This window comes from Microtus oregoni, unplaced genomic scaffold, assembly GCF_018167655.1.
Source record: "Microtus oregoni isolate MIOR12 unplaced genomic scaffold, Mior012 000029F_ref0000214, whole genome shotgun sequence".
NCBI classification, from domain to species: Eukaryota; Metazoa; Chordata; class Mammalia; order Rodentia; family Cricetidae; genus Microtus; species Microtus oregoni.
Genome location: NW_024543088.1, coordinates 7,939,255 through 7,954,028, shown reverse-complemented (window position 1 = coordinate 7,954,028; position 14,774 = coordinate 7,939,255). Strand labels below are relative to the sequence as shown.

The window sequence follows — 14,774 nt, the reverse complement described above, 5'->3', positions numbered from 1 at the left end:
CCAAATTAAGCTAAAAATATTCTCTTGCTCTAGATCCAACAAAACCATCGAGAGCATCTGGCTCCCTAAAGACACCAAAGGTGACCAAACCTCCTCTACAGACCCTTTCTCAGGACTGACATGCCAGTCCAGGATGTGAAACTGGAGAATCCCCTGACATTTTCTTTATGGATGATCAGTGAATAACACAGGTGAGGGATGCTGTAGTCTCTGTACTGCGTTATCTTCACCAACACTTTCCTGTGACATGGAGTCTCCCTCAGCACTCACAGGAGAGGGAATCCTGTTCTTTTCCCTGTGGTGTGTACAGACTACAGCATGGCATCAGTACAGTCTTTCTCGTGAGAGTGCTCACCACATATGGAGGGCTCGGCCGGCTTACTAAAGACATGGAGAGTAAACTGGCAGAGTAAGCCTTGTTTAGCAACATATCCTCCCCATGCTGCTGTGTGCCACTCAGGGTCCACCTGCTGACCGATGTCGGGATTTGGAGTCATTCTTGGTGGGTCCTCTGAATGTCAGGCTTCTTTCTGATGATTTCCTTTCTCCAGGAATAGTGGGACAACAGAACATGAATCAGATTGGCGATGGATCCGCTGCAGGAGGTGGAGATTGTTCTTACTCATTTGTTCACAGCTACAAGGAGGGGTCTGCTTCTCAGTAGGTGTTGCTGCTCGAGTGGAGAATGTGTGAAGCTTCCTTCAGCCTCCTCAGTTCTCCAAAGCGGAGCTGTCAGAGAAGGAAAGGCAATCAGATGCATAGGAAGCCTCACTGGACCTATGACAAAACCAGGACCTGACCACACATGGGAAACAAACGTCAAGGAAGAAAACCCACCCCATGAATGCCAAGGTTGCAGGGGATAGTAGTCAATGGTGGCTCATTGGCCTGGCACACTCAGGGCTCCTGCTGTAGCAGGTCTGTCTGCAGGAGGCTCTCATCCTGGACTGTGGCCAGTTCCAGATCATGCTGGAGGTTTTCAAACCTAGGGGAGGAAGACAGCGGGGACACAGGTCTGTTGGGGACCTGCCCTGCCAGCTTTTGAGCTCCCACCAGCTCTACTCAACTGCACAATGCATTACATTTGAGCTGGGCTCATTCACTCTTTGCTTCCTCAAGGATAAGACAACACCTGAGTTTCTTTTTTCTCCACTTTTAAAGCTGCTAGAAATTGAACTGAGAAATACACACCATGGTGAACTAGAAAAACAGTCCAGAATGCTGGGAGGAAGGGGAAGTAAGCAGAGACTCGATAGCTCTCCTCTCTGGGGCAGACGTGATGAAGCTCCGACCCAAAATGGACATAGGCTAGAATCTTCCCAGTAAGTGCACCTTGGGGTGCTACACACATTTTTAGAAATGGGCTAGTACAGGTGTGAGAGTTAGCTATGAAGAGGCTAGATATAATGGGCCAAGCAGTGTTTAAAAGAATACAATTTGTCTGTTATTTCAGGGCATAAGCTAGCCAGGTGGCCGGGAGCTGGGTGCTGCAGGAACGCAGCCAGCAGCTCCCACAACAGGATAATACATATTGCTTCCTTTGCAGACATTTCTGAATCAGTATTTCCTGGAACGAGACTTAAGGATAGATTTATAAGTCTCCAGTGGGTTTCAATGGGCTGCCAAGGTGAGCACATGGTCGGAGTGGAGTTGCCTGACCTTAGTGCTGGCATCACCTGGAAACTGTGACACAGAAAGAACAACAAGCCCTGCCACACACTTCCAACTGCCAGGCGTATACACAGACACACATACACACATACACACACACAATGCACTCACACAGACACACACTCACACATGCAGACACACGCACATACACTCACACACACTAACACACACGTACTAACACACAGACACACACACACACACACACTAACACAGAGACACAGACGATGAATACCAAATAAATACAGGGAGGTGTGGAATTGTCTCAGAATATAAGAAACCAGACTAGAGAAGAGCAGGGATGATGTTCAGAATTCAAGTCACACACTGAGAAGGACCAAGATGACCAGGCTCCTGCAGTTGCTCCCAAGGAGCAGCCAGTACTCAAGCACCTGCTGGTTAAGCACAAAGACTCACCATAAACTCACAGCACCTAGCATCGTCCACAAGCCAACACCTGTCAAAGCCTCATGAAATGTATGCTGAGAGCTCACAAACTATTGCCCCATCCCCAGACTGATCCAGGCCACAGGCTCTGCTTTTCATTTGGAGGAATCACACAGCCTGTGTCCTGATATCACTCCTTCCCAGATTTCAGCTATGCCTCTCAGATGCCCTCAGGACAATTAGTTTGGGCAGAAGGACATGCAGTCTCCTGTGACCTGAGGAATGCTGGGTTTGACTCAGTAGGGTCAAGACAGTTACCAAGAAACTGAACAAAAGGACTACCTGTTGTTGTTCAAGTCCTTGTTGGTAGAATTAGCCAGGATTCCACGAAGTTCATTCCTTTCTTGGGTCATCATCTGAAGCTGCAGGGTCAGTGTAGCCACCTTGTTCATCCGCTGCTCCTGCTCAGTGACAGAAGTTGGGGTTGCTGTCTTTCCGGTACTCCCTGCAGGTAGATTAACATAAGTAAATTTATACAGTAGTATGGCACAGGACCAGGAGAGATCATGTTGAGTTCATGAGAGCCTGAGGAAGAGTGAATGCATGAAACTCAGTGAAGACCCCAAAGAGCAGGACAAGTATCCTTAAGCTGGGAGCCCATAAGCCATGCCTCTGTCTCCATTCACTGTGGTGAGCTATGTGCATCAGCCCTATGCAGCCCCACTGGCCCTGGAAGGCATATGTCACCCAGCCATGCTGCTTTGGAAGTATCAACTCATATCTGATGTGATGCAGAAAATTCCTCGAGTCTCTAGTGCTTAGCATGACGAATCTGTTTCACCCGTGGCCAGGAATGAAAGTAACTAAATGTCTGAGACCCTGCGGCATAGATGGGGATTTTCACATGAGATACCCACAGGCCCTAAAGAATCTACTGATATGAGTTCTAGCAACACCCTACTCTCACACCTTAATTGTCTCTGCCTCCTGCTGGCCTTCTTTGCCACTCCAAATAAATGAAGGAACTCACAGAACAGCAGCTGTAGCCTTGTCAACTCCTGGCTTTCTGCCAAACTAACCATCACCAATCCTTGACCATGGGTTTGCACTTTATTAACCCAGAGGCAGCATAGAACCATCTCTTCCAAAGATCCCAGCTACTGAACTTCATTTCTGGAAGTCCAGTTCAAGCCCCAACCCCCTCTTCAAAAGTCAGATCTCTCTGCCAATCGGTGTGCTCAATCTTACCAATGTGTCTTCTGGTGAACCCTATAAGTACTTAATGAGTTCCCCAAAGACACAACACTGATGATTTCACAAAAGAGGTCAATGACTCTCCAGGATGCAATAGAATGTGCAGAGAATAAACTGTTAGGGTCACTGCCAACTGCCATCACTTATCTCATAACCGTCTCTTCCCCAATTACCAAAAGCCAAGCTGTCTTTTCCAGGTGCCTTCCCTGAGACACAGGGGAAGCTCTTCAACACCTCCTTCTTCCAATCCAGAGATCTCTCTGATTAGTTAGACTCTCATTAATTCTAATTTAATACTTCACCATGTATGGAGGTCAAGACTCATTTTCCAAATATTCTTAAGGAATGGCTCTTCCCCTCCGAAGATATCTAATTAATAAGATGAGAAGCGGAAGATACTGAGAAATTAGCTCATGTTGATTTGGAAGGAACTTCAGTTCCATGAACTGAATGAGCTCCTCAGGAAAGATCCACAGGGCTGTTACAATGTGTGGGTGTGATAGGGATTGTGGGTTTCCTGTCAGACCAAAGATAAGTCACATGGGTCATGATGAAAATTTCCCCCAAATTTCAGCAGAATACATTCCATCACTCATGACGTTAGCAAAGGTGAGATCACCCAGTGACAGGACAGGCTGGAGACACCTAAGGACAGGGCATCTGCAGGTGAGCCCTCACACACTAAGAACACACTTTCAGAAAGAGTGATGGCTCATTCCTACACTCAAGTTAAAGATGATGGGCTATTTAAAGGCAGGACTCAGAAGCCTTAGCAATACTTGATGGCTCCTGCCCTGCAAGTGACTCTGAGGTATAATGTGAGATCCTCCAGCTTTAGCCAGGGGACTGTACTCTCCGTTATTAGTGACCCACAACCAAAAGAAATCCACTGTGCTGAAGTATAGTGCTTAAACTGAAACCTCATTCATCCCTCTCTACTTCCTTCCCACTTAGAGTCAATGCAGAGGGCCCTAGCACAGCAGCTGCAGGGTTGACCATTACTGGCTCTCTGCCAATCTATCCTTCAGAAATCCTAGACTCCAGGTCTACTCTTCAGGAATGAAGAGAAGCAAGATAAATCCATTACCTCCCAAAAGCTCTATGATCCAGTGTCCCACCATGAAAAACCAAGTTGAAGCCTTCCATCATCAAGTAGTTCCCCACTCCCTATACAGGACTCACTGCGTTTTGTCCAGAACCATTTATGTCTTGATGTGCGACACTGAGGTTGAAGGCCAGCTTCCTTCTGCCTCCCTCTAGTCTCGTGATGCTCTCCCTTCTGTCTCCCAAGAAGCCTGCTCAGTCTTGCCAACATGGCTATGACCAAAACCTGTAGGCAATGAACCGATGCCCCAGCGGCAGTTGGTGCTGCCACCGCACAGGTGACATCACATAGAAGGCCAGGGCTCTCCAGGATACAATAGAATGCCCAGGGAGGGGTCTGCTGCAGCCCATGGTACAGCCCTTTCCTCTCTGGCTAATTTCCTCACTCCAAAAATGACCTGAAACCAAGGTGCCATATAAGGAGCCTCTCTGACGTCAGAAAGGAAGCTCTTTGGCACATCCTCCTTTAAAAGCCATAGATCTAGCTCGCCGCTTCATTAGAAACATTATCTGTGTGGAGTTGAAGGCTCACTTTCAAAGCACTGTGCAGGAATGGCTCTTCCCTTTCTTAAGGCTCATACTGAGTAAGATGAGAAATAAATGATCCTGAGAAATTAGGCCAGGATGATGGGGATTGGGAGGGATGAGTCCTCTGAAGTGAACAGCATCTGGGGAAGATCCTCAGACTTTTAGAGATTGGTGGGTTCCAAACAAAGAGAAGTCATACAGGTAGTGATAAAAATTTCCCCGAGTGAATCAGCAGAGCTCACTCAAGCTATGAGGTTGTGAGTGAAGATGTGATTTACTCTTGACAGTTCTGGCTGGAGCCACAGGAGCCCAGATGAGTCCTCAGATATATAGAAAAATACCCTCATGGAAAGAATATAATGGTCCAAACCTTGAATCAATAAATGGAAGAAAGAGCAGTGGCAAGTCAGAGATCAGTCTGGGCTAAGTATAGGCACCGTAAGTTGGAAACACACATGCACATTCACACACATACAGAAGAAGAGGCATGGGATAGAACATGATGTAGGGCACACTATGGTGCTTCAATAAGCACCATAAACAGAAACCAAATCCCTTGGTCTGCAGTCACCAGTTATGATCTATGTGCTTGTGAATGGCTGGCACTTCTTGCTTTGAGTACAATGCCCATTAGGAGATCATGAGAAGGGCAGGAATTGGAGAGCTGGTGTTATTGAAGCAAAGAGCTTTGTTATAGCCTAACAACAACTTTCTACTTCTGACAGTCCCTGTAAAGTGGATGCAGTCCATGGTCAGCCTGGAATTCTTTTTCTCCAGATCTCTGGACTTTCTCAACGAAAGCATGTTCCTTGGAACCTAGGGCTGAGGAGGTCTGTTAGGTGATCTGTTCCATTTAAGATGTTGAAGTCCTAATCCTGTAAATGTGATTATCAACCTTTTGTTCTAAATAGGGTCTTGTAGAGATTAATAAGTTGAGAACCTATTGGAATCTAAAGCATTTGCAAAACTGGAATGAAAATGTTTTATGAACATATAGAGTGCTGCTGTGGTAAAGAAGAAGTGAGATACGGGGGGGGGGGAGAATATGATCTGCAAATCTATCCAGAATGTTAGTTTCTAGAAAGCATGGTATAAAGGATCACCAGCAAATTCCAGAAACCTTGAAAGAGGCCTGGACCCAGTTGCATCCTTGGTACTTCAGACAGCTTGGCCTTTGCAATAATTAATTGTGAGATATCACACTTTCATGAACACACTTCTCCAGCCCAGGAGATATACTTATCCACCCTAGACAAGAATGCACAAAGCCATTCTTTATGTGCCTGCCTTTCATCTCACCAATCTTGCATACAAAGAGACTTCACTGTCTTCCAAACGTCCTGAGATTCAGTTGACAGGGGACAGCACCTGCTATCCACAAAGCACCATTTGTTGAAGATGCTTTCTTTCTTGCATTGTATACTTTTAGCTCCTTTATCGAAAATGAGGTGTTCATAAGTTTGTGGGTTAACATCCGGGTCTTCTATACGATTCCATTGGTCGACTTCTCTGTTTTTATGCCAATACCACACTGTTTTCATTACTATAGCTCTGTAATAGAGTTTGAAGTCAGGGATGGCAATGCCTCCAGAAGTTCCTTTATTGTATAAGATTGTTTTGGCTATCCTGGGTTTTTTGTTTTTCCATATAAAGTTGATTATTGTCCTCTCAAGATCTGTGAAGAATTTTAATGGGACCTTGATGGGGATTGCCTTTGGTAGAATTGCCATTTTTACTATGTTGTTCCTCCCAATCCAAGAGCAAGGGAGATCCTTCCATTTTCTGGTATCCTCTTCAATTTCTTTCTTCAAAGACTTAATGTTCTTGTCAAATAGGTCTTTCACTTCCTTGGTCAGAGTTACCCCAAGATATTTTATGCTATTTGTGTCTATTGTGAATGGTGATGCCCCGCGGAAGGGAGGAGGAGTGAAGAAGGCCCCTGGATGCAAGCTGGGATGGGTCAGGGAGAGAGAGGTCAGAGCAGAGCAGGAGCAGCCCCACCAGAGGGGACCAGCCCTCGCAGAATACCTGGGGTTCAAGAGGGTCTGGGAATGCCCCCGCTCCATTTCCTGTGTCCCGCTGTGGGCCCAGAACACTCTCCCAACTCAGGAGGGTCTTCAGGGACAGGACCAGGCTCCCTGTTCGCCCGTGGACCTCGCCAATAAAAGGCCTAACCCTCTGCAGGCCAGGCCCCAAAAAACCTACTTGATTTAATTTTAGTGGGGCGATCTGCTCTCAGTGTGGGCTTCACTGTTTCATGCTTGGACTATCCCGCATCTGCCCCAGGGGCCTGCATGCCGGATCTCCTCTATGTGTTTTTTTTTTTTTTTTGGTTTTTCGAGACAGGGTTTCTCTGTGGTTTTGGAGCCTGTCCTGGAACTAGCTCTTGTAGACCAGGCTGGTCTCGAACTCACAGAGATCCGCCTGCCTCCTCTATGTGTTTTTAATAGATGGAGTAGAAGCTATATTGATCAGAAAGAATTTTAGTACTATGAACTTAACCTAGTTAATCCTTTTATTTTCATGTGGGCTATGATGAGAATTCTGGTACTCAATTCAAACTCTCATAGTGACAGGGAAGCAATCCTTCATTTCCACAAGTATCCCAAGGATTCCTGTACATTAACCTAAGTTTGGTTTAGGTTTTCTATCCTACGAGACAGAAGTATGTTTTATATTCCTCTGTTTGATTGTGTTCAGGACTATTATGAGTCTGTTCAGTACACTCAGGAAGTAGTTATGGCCAGGAGGAGGTTCTGTTTCTCACAGAGACACTTCTGAGTGGACCCTTTGAGCACGGTGCTGCTGGGAACCTGAAGTTCCTTTAATATTGAAATTCCTCAAGCACTTAGGAAGTGAATGATTATTCAGACATTTGCTTCAAATGACTAGTGCTCTTAATTAAAGCTCACCCTGGATGTAACAATTCTTTAGGGAAGGACTGTTTTCTGTATAGCTTGAAAAAACTGCTTGATCAAAGTAACACCCGGGGAAAAACAAAGTGAAACTACACTGCCATGCATGTAAGCGAGTTCTTAATCGAAACCACCACTGAATATGAAAAACCACCAAGGAAGATTCCAGGGAGAGTTAAGGAAATGGCATGCTCCTTCTTGACATTGTGCCTCTGACAATCTGTCTGGTGTTCCTGATGTATTTTTCTGTTGTAAATCTATTGGTGATTAGTGTTGGGCATGTCCCTGTGGACAGTCCAGGTTTTAGCATTTAATCAGCTATAGACTTTACACACATCTAAATATAATGTTATTACAACTGTCAATTTAAAATTTCCAAGGTACTTCAGTAGTTAGTTAACCTTCTGAATACTAAAGTCTCAAAGACTTAGTCAAGACTATTCCAGTTGGATCAATTAACTTGTATATTTCAGTCACCAGATACTTGTTAAACAAGGATAACTGAAAAGATGATTCAAAATGATGTACATAGAACAGAGTATACTAAGGTTAATGTTTAAATTAATAATTGCACTAAATGCTGCATTTTAGGATCATACACAAATGCGAATCAGAAATTATACCCAGTGCTTTGTCCCCATTTCCTATTTGGTGGTGCTCAGAATATGCTACCTGAAAACATGGTGACTAGACAAGTGTTTTGAGCACAAGAATGGATGTGAGGATGGTCTCTGCTCTTCCCATGAAGCTGATTATACAGCCTAGCAAGGCCACAGTCAATAAGACAAAAAGGCAGCCTACTGAATGAGAAAAGATATTCACCAACCCCACATCAGACAAAGGACTGATTTCCACAATGTATAAAAAACTCAAGACATTAGAAATCAAAATTCCAAATAATACAATTAAAAATGGGATACAGAACTCAACAGAAAAATCTGAACAGAAGAATCTCAAATGGATGAAAGACACTTAAAGAAATGTTCAGTATTTTTAATCATTAGGGAAATGCCATCAAAACAACTCTCAGATCCCACCTTGCAGCAGGCAGAATGGCGAAGACCATAAACAGTAATGACTGCTTATGCTGTAGAGGATGTGGAGTAAGGGGAACACTCCTCCATTGGTGGTGGGAACGCAAACTTCTACAAACACTCTGGAAATCAGTACGGTTATTTCTCAGAAATTTGAGAATCAACCTAACTCAGGACAGAGCAATCCCACTGTTGGGCGTATACCCAAAAGATGCCCAATCATACTACAAGGACATTTGTTCAACTATGCTTATAGCAGAATTATTTGTAATAGCAAGATCCTGGAAACAATCTAGATGCCCCTCAACTGAAATATGGATTAAGAAAATGTGGTACACTTACACATTAGAGTACCACTCAGTGGTAAAAAATAATGGCATCTTGAAATTTGCATGCAAATGAATGAAAGCAACCCAGACCCAGAAAGATGAACATGATATGTAGTCACTCATAAGTGGATACTAGCTGTAAAGGAAAGGATATGGAGCCTATAGTCTATGATCTTAGGGAAGCTAAGTATCAAGGAGAATGCTAAAAAATACATAGATCCACATGGAAAGGGAAAAAGACAAGATTACCTGTCAAAATTTGGAGCATGGTTGTGGGGGAGTAGGGAGGGCAGAAAAGGAAGAGGAAGAGAGGAATGGAGAAAGGGGGAGAGGAGGAGAACTTGAGGGAATGGGATAGTCGAGATGGAGGAAGAACATAGATGAGAGCAAGGAAAAAGATATCTTTATTCAGAGAGTTGTTATACGGCTAGCAAGAAACCTGGCTCTAGAGAAATTCCCAGGAATCCATAAGGATGACCCCAGCTAAGACTTTAAGCTATAGAGGGGATGGGGCCCAAACTAGTCTTGCCCTGTAGTCATATCAATGAATATCTTAAATATCACCATAGAACCTTCATCCAGCAACTGATGGATACAGACACCCACTTCGGAGCACTGGACTGAGCTTCCAAAATCCAATTGAAGAGTGGGAGGAATGAGAATATGAGCAAAGAGGACAAGATCATGATGGGGGCACCAACTGAAACAGTTTACATGAGCTAATGGGAGCTGAACAATGCCAGCAGAACAGGGAAGGAACCAGCATAGCTCCAAACTTGTCTCTCTGAATGTGTTTGACAATTGCATGGCTGGGGCAGACTGCAGGGCAACTGGCAGTGGAACCAGGATATGTCCCTACTGCTTCTACTGTCTTTTTTAGAACCTTTTCTCTTTGGATGGATAGCTTGCTCAGCCTAGATATAAGAGGGAGGGCCTTGGACCTTCCCCAAAGCTATGTGCCTTACCTTCTCTCTATGAGTAGTGGATGGGAGGTGTGCTGGGATGGGTAAGTTGGAAAGAATGGGAGGAGAGGTGGGAATAGGAACTGAAATTGGGATGTAAAATGAAAAATGATTGTTTTCTTTTAAAATAAGTAACAGAAAGGAAAAGAAAATATAATTTTAAAAAGTAAGGGCTTTCTGACAATTTCCTGAAGCAGGTCAGAAGCACCACATGTCCCTCCATGGAGGAAAGAACACCTTCATATCTGAACACTGATGAAGGCACACACAAAGGAGACACGAGCAAAAAGCCCTCTCTATTTGTATTCCCTTGCTTGACTCTTATTGGTTTAATTTTGTCCACTCTATAATGTTCCACTTTCCATGAACTCTGGTAGAAAATCTCAGATCTTAGCACTGCTGAAGGTTTCCCTTCCTCAGGAAGGCTCTGGAGTTGTGAAAGCTTGTGTTAGGCAAGTCTTCATACTTTTCTCTTTTAAGTTCTGTTATGTTGTGGAGTCCCCAACAGGGACCTCATATGGTTGAAAGGAGAAAGTAGTTTTTCCTCTGCATTCACTGTGTTTCTTCTAAACTTATTTGTCAGCCAAATGATCATGCTTTCCTGTAAGAAAAAGTGCTCTCCTCATCAAAAACCTCTTCTATTAGAGACACCATAAAGCTGGTCATTCTCCCTTCTAAGGGTATCTTGGAGGTGTGTTAATTGGATGCAGTTGTCCCTATAAGCTTATATGGATCTTATATTATTAGGGGTGTGCCCTTGTTGGAGTAAGTGTGTCCTTGTTGGGAGATGTATGACATGGTGTGGAAGAGCTTTGAGGTGTCATATACTCAAGCCATGCCTAGTGTTTCCGAGCACATTTTCTTTCCTGTGGGATCAAGATGTAGCTCCTTCTCCATTTGCAGATCCTTCTAAAGAACCATGACTACCTGCATGCCTCCATGCCCTGCAATGATGATAATGGACTATAAACCTCTGAAACTGTAAGCCAGGCCCTATTAAAGGTTTTCCTTCATTAGAGTTGCAGTGGTTATGGTGTCTCTTCACAGCAATAAAATCCCTAGTACAGAAGGTATCTAAAATAATTACAGAGTTGACAGGGAATACAGAAACAATGATGAATTCTTCTTAAAATTAAGTAACTAATATCAGGCCACCTGTCCTATAGAGTGAGTTCCAGGATAGGCTCCAAAGCTACACAAAGAAACCTTGTCTCAAAAAACCAAAATAAAATTAAGTAACTGAGTCATACACTTCCCACGTTTCAGTCAGGTGCTAGGGTACTTCAGAGTCAAATACTTATTCACTGAAAGAAAGAATATGAAATGCCACTTAAGATGACCTTTCCCTGAAGATAAGGAAAACATTTGTGGAATTGTGCAATAAGAATTACAGGATTTATATAATTCTTCCTAAGGATAGAGAAAGAAGACAATTAAAAGCACAGGTGAATCAACTTAGCCAGGCCCATTATCTGGGTTTGCAGAAAAAATGCTTCTAGTCCAATGTCAAAATCTCAATTTCACTGACAGTGACTTCCTCGTTCTTTTCTTTTAAAAGATAAAAGTTTCCATCAGATTTTAATGCTATTGTGCTGTGACCTTTTACATATACAATTTTACAATTCTGTGAGAATTTCATCCATGTGTACAGAGTACTTTGATCATATTTCCTTCATTCCTCTTAAATTATTCCTGATCTACTCTCTTATTTCCAACATTCCTAACCCCATGCCTTTAGTTTTGTTTTAAATAGCCTACCTAGGACAACCCTGTATGCCCATATGATGGCAAAACCTTCTGAGCATATTATCCTTAGGAAATGGAGCCCAGGTAAGGTGTGGGTTTCTGGGACCCGAGGAAAAACCTGTGCACTGCCCATTGCTCTCTCTTGTGCCATTCTGGCTGGACACTGCTATGGTTGGATTTTTCATTTCCTGTTTCATGAGTTTCCCCCTTATAATAATTAAAAATAAAATTGTTGTATCCTTTAGTTAGCCTTATTATTTTCACATCCATATGCTCATGTGTAAGAGCCATCACTAAGTTTGCTCAAACTACCTGGCATTCACACCCTAAATTAAACTGCCCCTTCCTCCTCCAAAAGCCATCAACTACCACCAGTTTTTCAGTAATGCGTGGGGGCCTGTGAGCGCCTTTCTCTTCCATGCTTGAGTGTTGACTGGCTTGACTTTGGAGTTCATGACTACAATAGTCTTGTACTGTCTAGAGGGTACTGTTTTATTTCATGCTCTCTGATCTGCTACAAGCATTTCAGAGATAATCAAATTTGACATAAAATTTGAATAAGTGTTAACAAGAAATCTGAAGAAATTGTTAATGTTTGTAATTTGACTGATTATATTCCTACATTCATGAGTTATAATTAAACTAAACAAGGCATAACTGTATCGTTAATGTTGCTTTGTATACTTGAAAAGGTTTGAGATAACTTCTTATATCTACATAATTTCTAAAATGCAAAACCCGAAGATGAATGTAACAAAAGTCCACTAGAAATTGAATGGAGCATACATCCATACTCTTGATATTCCAGATAGCATGGTTGAATTTGGTGCTTGCAAGCTGGTCAGCCAGAAATCTGGGACATACACACAATTTTGTGCTGATCTGAGTTCCTCTATCACAGATTATCGGAGAGATTTACATTAAATATGGTGATTATCCTTAATATTTGAACTGGCATTGTGTAGAGCATTCATTTTGAATGGATACATTGCTCAGCTTACATATACGGGGGAGGGTCTCAATCCTGCCTCAGACTGATATGTCAGACTTTGATGCCTTCACTTCGGAAGCCTTTTACTCTTAGAGCAGTGATTGGAGACTGGGGTGGAAGGAAGGAGGAGAGGCAGGAAGAGGGGAGGGACTGAGATGTGGTATATGTGTGTGAAATGAGAAAAGATTGTTCTAAAAAATTAATTTAATAAAAAATAAAAGGAAAGTAGGTGATGTTCTAGTTGGAAGAAACAGATCTTGGAGGACATAGTGGAAAGTATATATGTTGTCATTTACCACATCCTACCCATCCCTCCTCATGTGTGACCATAGATTATAACCTCTGAAATTGTTATAAAAGAAATATTACCACCCTCTAAAAATATCATATACAGTGTGGGCTTGATTTCTCAAAGAAGGATCCCCATTGTACTATTTCTTTTATTCCCATGAGGACATGTAATGACAATCATTAAAACATTAACAAATAGAGGCTTTCCTCACATATTGTCAGGGTTCCTCCTGTATTTAATTTTCCTTACTCTGACTTTTCTTGATTAATGTTCTGGAGTGAACCACCTCATCTGAACCTTTCAACAGTGGGCACCTCTACATTTCATCTCATCAACTTGCTGTATCTCCTCCTTCCTGATAGGATTATAAACTAATGATTAATGGAGTGTCTTTGGGCTGGTGAGTTCAATGCTAGAAACCCCTATCTTCGCAATGATATCCCGAAAACACAAGCAAGATCAGTTCAATACATTTTAGGAAAGTCAATAAGCTGGCATCAGATATTGGTAGGGACCACTATAGGTCTTAAATCCTTTGTTTCTTTCTTACTTTTCTCTAAAATATGTCCATAAAAGTTAAGGGTTGTGGATTTAGATCAGTGGTAGAGTGCTTGTGTAGCAAGCCCAAGACCTTGGGTTTGGTCCTCAGTTCTGGAACAAAAATGGCCGACATTTTATTTTCAGAATATCTAGCATGTTACATATTTCTGGACCAGAATTGCTTGCTTCTACATTACAATAACCTTTATCACCATGCTAGAATTCATTCCGTTTTGTCAAACCTTTCTGTATTATCTGCTGTATCCAGGGTTCCTTGCTCCTTACTGGAGTTCTATGCAAAACCTAGATAATTTCTTTAGAGAGCTTTTGAGGGGCCTACAATGCCAGGGCTGCCTGAATGTCCAGTATTTCTTTCACCTAACCTCACATATCAGTCTTAATTAATAGTGAAGCCACTGAGAAACAATTGGATTGGAACTAAATGTGAGGGCTATTTCTGGGATAAATGGCCCAGATTGAAGGAACTACAGATACTGGAAGAAAAATACTAAGTTCTTCACCCATACCTAGTTCTCTGACCTATATGGGAAAAAGGAGTCCATCCTTCCTCTAGTGGAAAATATAAAATATGAAAACTGTATATACTCTGTCTGTCTGTCTGTCCGTCCGTCCATCCGTCCATCTGGGTTTCATTCTCCATATTTTCCTACCCCAAATATTGGTAAACCATATCTTCTCCAATACTTGCTTAAATGTAATATTCTTTAAATTTCTGTCTCTGTGACACTAAAAAATATTGTGGAAAGGGTCTTGGATAAAAAAAATGTAAGTCGTTCTTAAAACAAAAGAGAAAGAGCTAACAACTTTACAAACACATTATCTTAATCTGTTTCTTTATATGAAAAATGTAATAAGAATAATGAATTCAATGAATTGGTATATCAGTTTTTGTTGCTTCTATGTTACCAAGTTCACAAAATCTTTTTTTCACTTAATAAATTTTGTCAAGAGGTAAAATCTGTAGAGTTTTCAAAATGGAAATGGAAAGATGTGAACAAAGCCA

General features: G+C 42.4%; 1 protein-coding gene across 1 annotated transcript in view; it reads right to left on the bottom strand.

Moving 5' to 3' along the window:
• Window positions 1-897: 897 nt before the first annotated feature.
• The window catches only part of LOC121464658 (zinc finger protein 420-like), a 148,818-nt gene continuing 134,941 nt past the window's right edge, over window positions 898-14,774 (bottom strand). The window contains 2 exon segments of the mRNA XM_041677683.1: window positions 898-985; window positions 2,398-2,560. Coding sequence (XP_041533617.1) covers window positions 898-985; window positions 2,398-2,560 — 251 coding nt within the window.